Source organism: Corvus cornix, chromosome 4A, assembly GCF_000738735.6.
Source record: "Corvus cornix cornix isolate S_Up_H32 chromosome 4A, ASM73873v5, whole genome shotgun sequence".
In the NCBI taxonomy this organism is placed as follows: Eukaryota; Metazoa; Chordata; class Aves; order Passeriformes; family Corvidae; genus Corvus; species Corvus cornix.
Window position 1 is genome coordinate 2161820 of NC_047058.1, and position 14505 is coordinate 2176324.

Sequence of the window (14505 nt, forward strand, 5' to 3'; positions counted from 1 at the left end):
CAGGAGGCCAAGGCTGCAGCACAGCTTTGCCTGTTTATTATAAATATAGGCCCTGACGTGCAAACACAATAATGAGAAGCAGAATCGGGAGCTGCGCATCCGAGTTGGGGCTGAAATGAGCCCGGGGCATCGCTGGGGCTGGGAAGCAGCTCCGGATAGAGGTGGTGGGGAGTAGGAGCTCCAGGAGAAGAGCCCATTGGTGATATCCTTGGTGTCCCACTGCCACCAGAATCCCCAAAGCCCGGTGGCCTCCACAGCTGAGAGCCACCAAGCCCAAGCCCTGATGCCTGGCCAGCTCCAATCCCCCCTTGGATGCCCGGGAAGTTACAGGGCACTGCCTGTGCCAGCTCCCCTAAGGCACTCGCAGGGCTCATGGGTCCTGTGCCGAGGTCACTTCCCGCAGGGATACAGCCCACGAGGTAACCGGAACAATCGCTCCCTTTCAATCCCAGTGCTCCGCACATGCGCCATGTTGGCAAGAGAAAAAAGGCAGGAAGCAAGATCCTAAAAATGAAATTCTGCTGAACTAACCCAGGAGTGCTCCCAGGAGCAGCTGGCCTGGCCTCAGTTTCCCTGGAATGTTGAACTCCCACACTCCCCAGAGGGACAGAGACCCTGTGTCAGCAGGCAGCAGGAGACCCCAGGGAACGGGAGGACTCACCCTGCCCCACTTTCATGACAATCTTCATGGAGCGTGTCTGGCAGACCCCTCCTTCCCGGTTCTCCAAGCCATCCAGTGTGCCGTTGGAAGTGGCTGCAAGAAAAGAGAGGGCATGTTAGACAGGTTCCTAGGAGCTGGAAGGGCACTGCTGGGCAGCTCCTTGCTGTTCCCTGGCATTACTGTGCAGGTCCCCACCTGTCCCCAGGCAGGTCCTCACCGCCCCCTGGCACTGCCAGGCAGGTCCCAGCTATCCCCTGGCACCTCCTACCCAAGGGATTCACTCCTGATCCCCCATTACAGCCACATCTTCGTGCCCCAACCCGGAGCCCACTGAATTCCCGGCTCCTGCCCCTTCCAAAGCTGCCTGCAGCAGTGAGGACATGATCCCTGCAGCTTCCTCTCACTGCCACATCCACACAAGTGAGCCATTCTCCATGCCTGCACCCTCCTCCCCCTTTAATTCCTGGATAATTTCCTTTGCTCCTGGTGCAGAATGGGAACACTTGCATATGCACAGTTTAAATTATACATCTCTAATTACACCCTGTGCCTCGGTGAAGAATGTAAACTCAGAGCCCCAGTGGGCTCTGGGGGCTCTAATTGCAGGGCAGAAGTCACTTAAATTCGCATTAACTTTTCGATGGAGCCGGCACGGAGTTTTCAGCCCTTGGATCCCACGGGAGCACAGGGAAGGTCCCCCACCCTCTGGCCCTCTGCGGGGCTCAGGGCAGGGGGGACACAAGAGAGAACAAACCCAAATGAGAGGATTGCAGGATTAAGCACCTAAATGGCACATTCTGCTAAACAGACTGAAAAAACTCATTTCTGATCCCACAAGCGCCCTGGATGTGGCCGCTGTGCCTGGCACAGAGCCAGATCTGCCCAGGGACCAGGATGGTTCCTACCCCAGCACCTCCCTCCATCGTGGCAAACACAAATCATCCCAGTGCTCCACCAAATCCAACCACAGGGAACAATTCACCCAGGGAAGCAGTGAAACCTGGGAGGAGCTCGGCAACAGCTTGGGGAAGGCGATGCGATGGAGAATCACAGAGTCCAGGGATAATTTTCCAGACACAAGGCAGGACTTGGCCAACACAGCACAGCCAACACCTCCCTGAGCCTCAAGGCCAAAGCTCAGCCCCAGGGTTTCAGGTTCCCTGTGCAGCCCTATTCTGGCCTCCATCCCGCAAAAATGCAGGTCTGGGAGGGCAGGTGACTGATGGAAATTTGGGATGAATCCATTGGACCCTGCTGGGTGTTGGTGAGGGGACAGGAAGAGGCTGGACTACAGAGCAAGGACGTCTTTCCACATTCCCCTGCCCACAGCAGGAGGCTGGGTGCCTCCATGAGCCGCCACACTGGGATACTCTGGAAAGCACCCCCAGATCCTGCCGGGAAGCAGGCTCCAAGTCCATCAGCTCTTTCCAAACACCTCTGTGCAATCAAGGCTCTTGCCTGAAACCCCAGCAAACGTTTTCCTGATCAGGAAGTCCCTGGGCCATTTGCTGAGTTATCATCTCTCCCGCAGCAGGTCCCCCCTGCCAGCAGCTCCCGGGATGGAGCCGTGCATGCAGCTGGGATGGTGCATCCAGCTGGGATCTGCTGGCGGCCCTTCCGACAGCAGCACTGTCAGCACCAAGCCTCACGCAAACGCCTGGGAATGCGGAGAAACGCCCCCGACAGCCTGCACAAGTTCTCTGGAATCCAAACAGGATGGACCTGAGCTCAGACTCCCCATAAAAACACATCTGAAGTGAACTCCAGCAGAAAGCTCGGCAGCCCAGTTCTCCCAGGCCAGAGGCGCCGGTTTGGGGGTGAAATCAGCAGATACATCCCAGCTCACGGCCCTGAAGCAGCTCCTTGAACAGTTTCCCAGCTTCCCCGCTCCATGCCATTGGTTGTTCCATCTCAAAGAGACTCATCCATCGAGGGAGAAGGGAGCAGTCTGTAAAAACCAGTCCCTGTGAGGCCTCACAAGGTCTGATTTATAAATAATTAACTAATTATATCAAAATGAGGTAACAAGCAAGCAAAGTTCACTGCGGGGGGAACCAGAAGATCCCATAAAGGCAGCAGTTCCTGCAAATAACTATGAGATGTACCATCCACGTATAACAAAAATATTAAACGTCCAAAGAGGACACAGGGAGCAGCTGGAGCCGCAGGGATGGACGAAGGGACACAGCTGAGCATCCTTCTTTCCACCCCACACTTGGACATGAAGTTTCTTCTTGTTCTGCCCATGGAAATGATGAGGGAGAAAGTAGCTTGGAGAGGGAACCACGTGGAAAAATGAAGCAGTTGCTTGAGGGAACAGAAAAAGGGGAAAACATTTGTAAAACCCATAGTGATGGTCTTGGAATGGCCTCTGGAAACAAGGACATGAGCTGCCACATTCCATGTAAATCCACAACGGGCCGGAGAGAAGCTGGATGCTTCATGCAGCTGGTTGGGCTTCCAAAAGTCAAAATCCTAAATCCCCAAATCCATCCAATGGTGCACAGTCCAGAGAGTTTGACGTGAACACATAGGACAGGGTGATGTGAGAGCAGCAGGTCCCTGATCCATCAGGAAATGGTTCCTCCAGCACAATTCCCTGTGAAGCTCAGCGATGAAGAGCTGCTCCTCCTGCTCTGTTTCCTGCTTTCCCAGTGGAAGAAGCCCCAGCAGAAGGCTCCAGGCTCAGCTCAGCCCAGCTCCAGTGGATCCAGACTGGGATCCAGGTGGCACTTAATGGATTCCCCGGTGCCTGTGCCACTCACTGCCATGCTTAGGGTGAGCCGTGGTGACACCACCAATCCTCAGCTGCCAATGGAATCCAGAGTCAGCAACCCAGAGGAAAATGTTAAATCCACAGGCAAGGCAGCGGCTGCAGGAGAGCTGGGAGAGCCCCAAGCTGGAGAGAGGCAGCTGCAGGGCAGCAGCAGGAGGCACGGCTGTGACACGACGAAGGAAGCCAGGCAGGGAGCTGGGAATACCCAGGGAATAGGAAATGGCAGGTCTCAAACAGCACTCTCACCTCCCCATGCCACACCAGCAAGGCTCAACCCAGCCAGCCCCAGCAACACTGAGCGTACAGGAGCATTTTCCTGCCCTATTCCATTTTGGATGGATTCACAGGTTGGCTGTAGGACTGGGAGAGCAAAAATAATCTCTGGCCAGCGACTTCCAAAGGCCGATTTCCAAAGGCCACTCCCAGCCCGGAGAGCCATCAGATGCCTCTGCCCTAATGGAGCATTAAGCCTCGGGCTGCTGAGTGATGAGGATTTAACAGTGATACCATTAACCATGTAATTGCTTGTCAATTTAGAGGAGATGCTCAGCCACCATGGAAGCCAGGCAGGACCTCCACTCCTGGAATCCCACACGCCCATCCAGCCCAGTGACACACACCACGGAGCTGGAACAGATGGCTGAGACACCCAACAACCCCATGGTCCCGTCTCCAAGCCAGCAATGCCATGTGCTCTCCCTGCTGCCTCCCCACCGCCAGCACTCGGTGTCACCAGAGCTTTTCTCCCTCCCCTAAAAATATTTCAAAGGAGAACTCGGGTTTTGGCAGATGGGAGACGCTGGAAGTAATACCTGGCAAGAGATGAAGGCAAGGGTCTCTTAAATGGTCAGCCTTGGCCAGAGCGAGATGTTTGGTTTCTCTGCTGGATTCCCTCTAGCAGGGCTGCGTTATGATTTGGGCCCCGAAGCACAATTAATGTGCTGAGACCGTAGCGAATCCAAGTCTCTTTCCTTTTATTGCTCTTAATCACTCTTCCATCTGTGCAACACAGCCCTGCTCCAGCCCCAGCCAGGCACGGCGTGGCCGCAGCCCGGCCGCCGTCCCCACCACCCCCCTTGCCCCAGACCTGCACCAGGTTCGTGTTTCCATCACTTTAGGAGAGGTGGCAGCATCCCACCGGTGCCCCACAGCCTGATCCCAATCCCGCTGGAGCCAAGGGACTGATCCTGGCAAGGGGCAGCTGGTGCAGAGCAGCCTCAGCCCAGCCTGGACACCCCTGGGCTGAAAGGCCCTCCTGGCACAGGTGAAGCTCCTGCAGGTCACCCTGGAGATGTGCCTCCCACATCTCCGACATGCTCAGACACTGCCAGAGATCCCTGCAGGAATCCACAAGCAGACTGCACTCCAAATAAAATCCCAGCTCCTGCCACCTCCCCTCTCCAGGTCTTTCAAGCTGTTTTACACCCCCTCAGTACCGACACAGAGGTGCTGCCCTGGAGCCCAACCCACCACGGGCACTGAGGTCCTTCCCCCATCCCAACCAGGGCTGGCACCCCAGGGGACACGAAGCCACTTCCAGGTCACCGACTGGAGGCACCCGCCTGCTCCACTGCACACCAGCTCCCTGGGGCCTCCAGGGAGCACAGCTTGCTTACAGCCCCTGCTCCTCCTCCTCCTGCTCCTCCCAGCCAGCAGGGCCACGGAGCTCCTGCTCAGGGCATCCCATTATCGGTATTATTAATATTGATATCGGTGTCACTTCCTAGCTGTGGGGACATGAGCCCCCCACCCCGCACACATCCCCCAGCCCTTTCCCTGAGCTCCAGCACACTGGCTGGGGCTGCTGCCAGCGCCGGGGCAGGGGCTGTGCGGGGGGAGCCCACCCCACGCTGTCACACTGCCAGCGGGGCCGGCAGCCTTCTTCCAGCCTTCTCCCAGCCTTCCCGAGGCAGCTGCACCGGGAAGGGGCCCTGCAGCCCCTGAAACGCCTGTGCGAGCCAGCCCAGCCCTGTCCCATCCCCACACGGTGCAGGAGGTACAAGGCTTGGGTTTCACAGCCACTCCTGCCAGCTCCAGAGCTGCTCCAGCCACATCGTCCAGCATGGAAAGAGAAGAGCCATGGAGGCTGCTCTGCCTGCACCACTGACCCCGGGAGGGCCCTCTCTGCTCTCCTCCCTGGCATCAGGGCAAGGCCAGGCCCATGCCCATGCCATGAGGCCAGCTGGGATTGCTGTGTCTCTCCCCACATCTGTACTGGGCAGGTGAGGAGCCTGCTGCTGCAGCCAGCCCATGGAGCACTGGGAATCTGGCCATCTCACCCCACGCTCCCTGCTCCAGCCAAGGCAGTGGGAAAATCCCCAGTTCAAATGCACTGCTGGAAACAGGAATGAAAACCATGGCATGGGGTTTGGCTGGGATGGGGTTCAGCTTTCCCTGGCCAGGGTCAGCATCCCCAAAATCAAATTAAAGGGTTAAATTAGACCCATTCCTTATAGAGAACAGAGGGACACTCACACAGTTACAGAGGGAAGAAGGGAGGGCACCACCCACCACACTCATCCTCACCACCTACAGCTCCACTCTCTCCCGTTCTTTCCTGGGGCAAAGGGAGAACAACAGGCAAACACTGAAGTATCCACTGGAAAAAGACACTTGAACCCAAGTAATGCTTAAGTGAAAAGCTAATTTCCCATTAAATCAGCTTTCTGGTGGAAAATTATAACCAACCCTAATTAGTATAGTAATTAAGAGTCACTGTTTGATTGCAGGGAACCTCATCCAGGCTGGAAAGCATATCTTGGCTGCAGGACCACGGCTTGGTGACTCACTCCAGCCCTTTATCATCAACACTGTGAGATGTCCGTGTGGATGAGCTGTGGAGACTCCCAGTGTCCCCATCCTGCTCCCTGCCCAGCTCAGGGGGACCACAGCCCTAAATAAACCCTTTGTCTTCAGGTCTATCCATCCCTTCCAAACAAAGAGCACATCATTGGGAGAGGAGGGTGATTTGTACAGTCTCTGCAGTCGCCCCAAGCAACTGGAGACAGGTCGGATGAAAGTGCCAGGTAATTCCCCACCTGATGCTCCGCCAGAGCCATTTGTGGGCCCCACTGGGAGCAGGAGAGGAGGAAAGCAATTATTGCCTTTTAACAGGGTAAATCTCTCCTGTTAGGTAGCAAAACATCTGGGAGATGACTGAGAAATCCTTTGGGAAGAGGATGGGGACAGACAGTGCCATCCCCAGCTGCAAGACCAATGCCAACACCAGCTGCCCACCTGAGCTCGGGCTCCATCCTCACTCCCAGGGGCTCAGAGAAACCTCAGGTTATCAGGGACAGAGAGGCTGATTCATGTGCAGATCTTCTGGAAGCTCCAGCTGCCTGGGAGAGCTCAGGGAGCCAAGGAGGTGCCAGGCAGTGGGGAGGGACAGGAACTCCAGGTGCTGTGGGACAGCCAGGAGGAAACCCCAGTGCAATTACAGGCAAACTTTGCATAACAACCAGGAACTTCTGGATGTGGGGAGGTGACATCAGTGAAACTCCTGGCCCAGAACTGCAAAGAGGAGCCAGCCCAGGCACTGCTCCCACTGTGGTCGTGCACCCACTGGAGGCTGGCTCAGAGCAGGATCACCTGCAGCTCCCAGTGCTGCACCCCACAACAGCTGGAGCAGGAGATGATCCATTGCTCCTGGGGATTGCATGGCAGGAGTTGGTCTCTGCTCCAGGTGGACAGCAGTGAATGGACCAAATGGTCTCCAGCAACACCTTGAGTTACAGGGTTTGGAAATTTCCAACAGATGCCACATAAACCCCTGACTATCCAGACAAGGATTTGCCTCCTCGGTGAGTAATGGATGGAGGAAAGGGCCTCCCTACCCCCAAATTAGAGCCACTGCAGCCACCCCTGGATCCCTGTGCTCCCACAGCCCCCTCTCCATGAGCTGTGTAACTCCCACTCCACACTGTCAGGGTGGGATAAAAGAGCTCAGGCATTACACAGCAGCAGCAAAACCATCACTCCCAGGGCAAAGAGACTCCATATGGAGGGTGACACCAATCCTCTCTGGAAAGATGACCTGCTTAAGGTGCCACACACCACCTGGGCCAGCCTGGCTGAGGGGTGGACAGACACAGATCCCTAGAAATTAGGGATGGAAAAGGGAGGCATGTCACAGTTCATTAATGCCAGACTCCCTGCACCCTGCGCATCTCAGGGTCCAAGTGTGGCAGTGCTTCCTGAAGCCCCCAGTGAGCTCTTGGTCTGATAGACAGCACCCACCATCACCAGCATCCATCACCACATCCCAGCACCCACCATCACACCCCAGCACCCACCATCACATCCCAGCACCCACCATCACACACCCAGCATCCACCCTCACAGGCCCCTCCGCAGCGGCAGTGATGCCGACAAGCCTCTTCCCAGCACTACAGGAGCAGTGGAATGCAATAGGGATCCCAGGGGAAAAGCCCAGGGAGAGAGTCTTGATGTTATAGTTATTTAAAAAAATAAGCCAAGGAAGAAATATGCCTGCACTTCTCCATGCACAGCTTCCCAGACACACCAGTATGCCAGGATTTGTTTCAATTCCTCATAAAGCTGAAAGCTCCTTCTGCCTTGAGAGTCTCCTACTCAACGTTTAATCCAAAAGGAGCCAAGTTTAATCTCTTCCAGTATCCCAGAAGAAGCCCCTGGAGGTGACCATCACTGAAGAGCCAGGTCCACCACAGTCCATGCAGCTGCAGCTCCAGGAGATGCCCTGGGATTTGCTGCAGACATAGCAGGAGGAGCAAGGGCTGGAAGAGCAGGATGAGGAAAGGGAAGAGGGGATGCACCAAAACACCTGCTTTGCTGTGAGCTCCCCAACACAGCTGCCAAGGAAGCTCTTTGTGGGGGGACAGGCAGATTCCCAGTGTCCCAGGAACAGGGGGGCAGAGCAGGATCAGGCAGGTGATGCAGGGGAAGATGTCACCTCTTCACTGCCATCACTCCTGCACATCATCTCTGCTGTCACCTCAGTGTTCAGGAGCACTGAGGAGTTAAACACGTTTTTTTTCTCCTAATGGGTCGTGACAATGCTAGAGATGCTCTTGGAAATCATTTCTCCTGGGGAAGAGCATCCTGGGACACAGCCAGCCGAATTTCCCAGGCAGACAGCAACCAGTGCCCGGCTCCAGAGCCTTTGGCTGTGCCAGGGCCGCGGGCAGGGCTGGGCTGCCCAGCAGCCAGGGAGCTGAGCGGGCATGGAAATGCTGGGTGGGTGGTTATGGCAGGCAGGGACCCCTGGGCAGGGGTTTGTGGCAGGCAGGGCCCCCCAGGCCCCAGAGCAGATCAAAGCATGGGGTATTTACCTCCCGGCTGGGCGCAGGACACCGGCCCTTTCTGAGGGGGCTTTTCATCCCTATTAGGGCCATGAAAGGCTGAGCCATGAGATCAGCTGCCAGGGGCTGTCCAGGGACAGTGCTGAGCCGAAAAGGTCAGGAGGGAGGAGGAGAAGAGAAAAGAGGCAGAGGCTTAAGGGACAGGGCTCAACAAAATCACATTTACTGTGGTCACGCTCTTCAGACAAGCCTGCAAGACAAGGAACTGCGTGTCGTCTAAGGGCCATTATTTGGGTTTGACGTGGCCAGGGCCCGGGCTTTGAAGTCGGGAGCAGGACACCGTTAGAGCCATTTGTGTCCGGCCGCCGGCTCCCACGCGGCATCACCACCCTGTGCCAGCAGCTCCCAGCGGGATGGGGATGGAGCAGCAAAGCCCCAAAACCAGATGGATGCCACCAGGCCGGCTCTGCTTGGCCTGGGTGTGTCACAAGCCAGGCCCGTTTGGGGGAAGAATGAGGAAGCCACTTAATTGGGTTTTATCAGCAGAAGTTCACAGCTCCCATCATGGCATCAAACGGCCCTTGGGCTTTCAACTCCCCTCCACCAAACAAGTTGTGGGAAGGAGGATGAGGAGCACATGAAAGTGGCCACATTCAAATGGCATCAGCAAAGAGCTGGCGGGCTGACAAAGCAGCCCCCCCCCCCCCCCTGCCCCGGCACAGCCCCCAGCCCCAGGAACCAGGGAGGGAATTATCAAATCCCAAGGAATGCAGGAAGGAGCGCGAGCAGCTCCGCACACACGCGCTGGCAGGGGCTGAAGGCTTCCCAAACCAACGGAAGCTGGAGGAGCGCAGCCAGAAAAGCGAGTATGGCAACGTGTCCTAAAAAAGCTTCCAAGGAGGAAGGATGATCCTGGCAGCTGGCAGGGTATAGGTGACCCCCTTCCCCATGCTGAGCTGCAGGAAAACGCTGCCAGAGTGCGGCCCAGGGACGATGCTGCGTCGCAGCAGCAGCAGCCATGGTTTACAACAAATAACTCTTGCCAGGTTAAGACTAATTGCATCTAAAAACAGAAATGCAAGACAAGGGCTTTAACACAACACTCAGGGTAATAGATCCGCTCTCGCTGCATCCCGCTGCCAAAAAGCGTTGGATTGGATTACGGACGTTATTACATCAAAAATGGATTGAAGGGCTTAAGGACTCACAATAAACAGCAAACGCCTCGGATTTATGAGGCAACATCTATTGGGACCTTGCTTTTCCTTCAGCATTGTCATCAAACAAGGGCTCTGTGCTTTAAAGAGGCTCACAGGACATGTGGGACACTGCAGCCATGCCCTGGGGCTTGGGAGAGGGACAGGTGAGAGATCCCACCTGGAAGAACACCTCGGAACCACCACCACCTCTGCAAACAGCTGCCTGGAGCACACCCCAAGGCTGAGCAAGGTTTGCCTGGGGTCTCCACACCCCACTGAACACAGAAAGGGCTGCCAGGACCACCACCAGCCCCAAAACCAAGTGCAGAAGGGACTGGGAACTATGGGAGTCCATCCAGTTCATCCCCTGCCATGGGCAGGGACACCTTCCACTAAAGCAGGTTGCTCCAAGCCCCATCCAGCCTGGCCTTGAACTCTTTCAGGGATGGGGCATTCCAGGGATGGACTAGGTGACTTTTAGCAGTTCCTTCCAACCCAAACCACTCTTTGATTCCCTGATCCAGAGCTCTGGGATAGCAGGGAGTCACTCCAGGAGCTCCTCCTCACGTCACCCTGCTGCCAGGACACAGGGATTAATGGATCTCTATCCAGGCACCTCATTACCAGAGATAGTAAAACTGGAGCAAGTTCAAAGAGGAGCAGCAAATGCAATTAGGAGCTGCAGTGAATTAGGAGGGGAGGTGGAGGGAGCTGAACCTGCAGGGCTGGATAAGCTGTGGCGGGGCTGGAGCTGCCCACGACGTCCTGTGAGTGCAGGCACCAGGCAGGGGGGAGGCTATTCCAGTGGGATGTATTTTGTAGGGAGGGGACAGGACACTGGGGACAGGGAATCCCACCAAGGCACCAAAGGCAAGCAGGGAAACACCCAGGAGACCAGAGATGGAAGAAACCACAGCACATCATGATATAAAACACACAATTCCCAAATTCCCAGCTCCTTCACCCTCTCAGCACTTGATCCTGGGGATGGTCCCCACATCCTGCTGGAGTCCCATGTGCCCCCCCAGTCTCAGTCTCCAGTGCAGACCTGCAGGCAGGAGCAGCTGCATCTTGCTCTTTACGGAAAGCCTTAGGAATAAGCATCACCTTTCCTTATCCACCCCAGGAGCAAAGATGCTTCTAAGGAAAGCCTGGAGCTGGTGTGGAGGGGGTCGGTGTGAGGCTCCGGAGAGGACGGGGACAGGGAACGGCAACTTTCAAAAGCCTTTTCATTGCTAAGCTGAGGGCTGGGGCCATGTCCCTCCGTGATAAAAGTGTCCCTAAACAAGGCTTGGCATATCCAAAGCAATGGCAAGGAGCAATCCTGAATAGGAGGGACCCCGGGAAGCCCCCCGGCTCCGGTGGGGAGGTTTTCCAGCCGCTGGGGAAGGTGGGGGATGAGCGGCACACGCCCTGTTCCCCTCGGCTCCAGCATCGCTTCCCCGGCTTAGAAATGAAAAGGGAGAAAAAAACCTTTTGTGTGTCCAGGCAAAGCTTGGGGAAAGGGAGGGGAGAAAAATTGGGGGGAAAAAAAGAAGACAACATGTGGGTGGTCCGCTCAGGAGACTTTTGACTTTTTTTTTTTTGGCTATTTTATTTCTTGGCAGAAAGAACTCCTGGGGCTGCTCGGCAGAGGGTACGGCCAGATCACAGGAGCATCCTCAGCCCACCCAGGGGCCAAAGTTCGGCTGGCAGCTCCCAGCTCCAAGGGGTTTCGCATCAAAGCATGGAGGAGTCAAGAGAAATTAAAGTCAGAAACGGTCCATGGCAGGGGCAGAGGGCACTGCCGGCCCCCTGAGGAGAGGGGGGGCATCCCACAGGGATGCTCAGGATGCTCCAAGCACCCCGCTTGCTGCATCCCTATATAGCCTGAAACTGGGAACAAGAGGATAAATAGGATTTTATATTAAAAAATGAGCTTAAAAGGCTCAGCCCAACATCCGACGGGACGCACAGCCAGGATTTCCCAAGCTGGGCTATGCTGGCTTTGCAAAATCCCGGCTGCGTGTCCCGTCGGATCCGCAGCGAGCTGGAGCCGGTCACCTGCAGTGACCCAGGTGTGCTGGCAGCCTTGGAGGGGAGCTGGCACCGGCTCAAAGCCGCGGGGGCCCCGCGGGAGCCGCGTTTGGAGTCGGCAATGCACCGGCGGCCGCTTGTGAAAGCGCCTCCCAAACCTCCGGGAGGTTGATTTTCACTTAAGTTTTCGTGTGAAATGCAAAACAGCTCCTTAAAATTTGGGTAATTCAGGGGCTGGTAAATCCTTCTGCCTCCACCTTCCTGCTGGACTTGGTTACCATAAGAGGGATCCCATATCTCTTCTTCTCAGTGCTTTGTTCACCTCCTGAGCTCATTTTGGGGAACCTATTTGTCTTTGAGGGCTCTTTGCAGCCTGAGAGTCCCATGGGCTGTAGCTCGGAGGACCCCAGTTTCAGCCCTCATTAGTTTGATGACCACGTTAGTGCTTGAACTTGACCCCCAAACACAGAGGAGCCACTGATCGAGTGCTTCAAGATGTTTGCCTGACCCAAGCCTGGCACTTTGGCCTCTCTTCCCAATTTCTGCCCACTGCAGGCAAAGCTTGTATTCAATCAAGCTTTGCATCAGCTGAAGGACAGCAGAAGGGCTGAACTTTGGGGTCCCAGAGCCACCAGGCTGGTGCCGGCTGTGGTAAGGGAGATAGGAGCCTACATGGGAGTTGTGCCAGGGCTTTTGGGATCCCCAGCCCATCTGGGACATCTGGGCTGGAACCAGGGTGTCCTGCCCCCATGATGGCTTCAAAGCTGGTGCCCCTCAAGTGACACAGGACAGACATCCCCATGTCTGGACAGTGACAGTGACCATTGTTCTGGAAGAGCCCGGCCCTGCCACAGTGACTCAGTCCTGCAGAGCCCGTGGTTGCTGCCAGCACTGCGCCGAGCCGAGCCGGCTCCGTGGGTTGTGGCGCCAGGTCGTCCCTCCTGCCACCCCTCCTGTTAGGGAAACTTTCGTGGTTGACCATCCAGGAGCCACTTTGGCATCTCCACGGCCATACAGGGAACAGAGCCCCCCATGAGCCCCTGCCACCACCCAGCTCAGCTGTGCATCGGGAAGCACTCGGCAAAATTTGCCATAACAGAAGTAATGAGGGCTCAAGGCTGACCTGCCAGAGCCAGGCCCAGCTGCTTCCTCTGCATCAAGTTAATTCCAAATTATTCTGCAGCAAGATTCCAACAGCCCCAGCCAGGCTCGCTGGGGACATCCAGACCCGCAGCCTCACCATGGCATCACGCTACAGCACAGCCCCCCCCCGCCCCTAACTGCCCACCACGGTCTCGCTGCCCCCTCCCAAAGATTCCAGGCTAAAAATACCCTGTTTCCAGCCGGGAACACACCGCTCCCACGGCCGGGCGCTCGCTCCCACGCGGGCGGTGACCCCTGCGCCGGCCGCTCGCCGCAGAGCCCGCGGCACACAGCGAGGGGAGCTGAGCCGCCGCAGCCGCTGTGCCCTTTGCAGTGCACTGAGCCAGGCAGGGACAGCCAGGCTGAGGAGGAGGGGAGGGGACAAAGAGAGAGCTGGCAGCACTACCCAGACACGGCCGAGCTCCCCAGGTCCCCCACCATCCACACCGGAGCAGGCACAAGCGGATACATCTCTGTGCAGTGATCCCCTGCACGCACAGACTGCCAAGAAAGGCTCCAAGAAAGTTCTATCCTCCTTCTCTCTCCCCTCCAGAAAATGCCATGGTGCACCAAGACACAAACAGAACAGGCCAGTGTGCAGAATTTTTCAGCCACTTCCATCACATCACACACTGGACACCACCAGCATTTGCCACTGCTGGGGCTGCTCTGGGAGGCAACACCCAGGAATAAGGACAAGCATCTCCTTGGACACCATTCCTCTCTCTCCCCAGCCCCAAAGCAAAGCCCTGCAACACCTCCAGCAAAGATGGCAGCAAAAAATAGGCTCCAGGCATGACAGCACTGCAGGGCTGACCCCAGATGGGGATGTGCTCCTGCTCCCAGCCACGAGCAGGGCAGGGGACACAGCACAGCAGCCAGATAGGGACTGTTGACCCACTCGGCCAGTGACACATTCCTCCCCCTGCTCCCATCCAGCGGGACATATTTTCCGTCCGTGTCAGCTCTCTGCACCGGCCAAGTCACACACAAGCGCCTGGTGACACTCTCCAGGCACCCGAGCCCTCCCGAGCCAGGGCTGGCAGCAAGGAAGAGGAGGGCGACTCACATGTGATGAAGTAATCCTGCTGCCGCTTGAATTCCAGGCCCATGTAGTTGGGGCTGAACTCCTGGAACTTGATGGTGAAGCGGATCTCCTGCTCAGGCCGGTTGCACGTCACCAGCACGTTGGGGTCCATGACGGTGCTGCAGGCATCCGCCTGCTCCTTCCTCACCAGGTACAGCTTGTAGTACTCGTAAGGCTTGGACGGCTCCGCCTTGGGGCAGATAATGTCCAGTTTATCCCCAATCTCCGGGTAGATGACCAGCCCCTTCCCAGTCATGAACCTGGAAGAGAGGAGGGTAAGAGGTTACCACATGCTGGAGCAGAGGCCACACCAGCCCGGCCCACCCCACTCTGACACCATT

The 14505-nt window shown here is 56.5% G+C and overlaps 1 protein-coding gene across 1 annotated transcript in view; it reads right to left on the reverse strand.

Annotated features, from left to right (window-relative positions):
* The window catches only part of EFNB1 (ephrin B1), a 48780-nt gene that overhangs the window by 5813 nt on the left and 28462 nt on the right, over window positions 1–14505 (reverse strand). Inside the window, exons 2-3 of the mRNA XM_039571948.1 lie at window positions 14147–14424; window positions 662–754 (exon numbers count right to left, since the gene is read on the reverse strand). Of these exons, the coding sequence (XP_039427882.1) occupies window positions 662–754; window positions 14147–14424 (371 nt within the window). The remainder of the gene's footprint in view (window positions 1–661; window positions 755–14146; window positions 14425–14505) is intronic.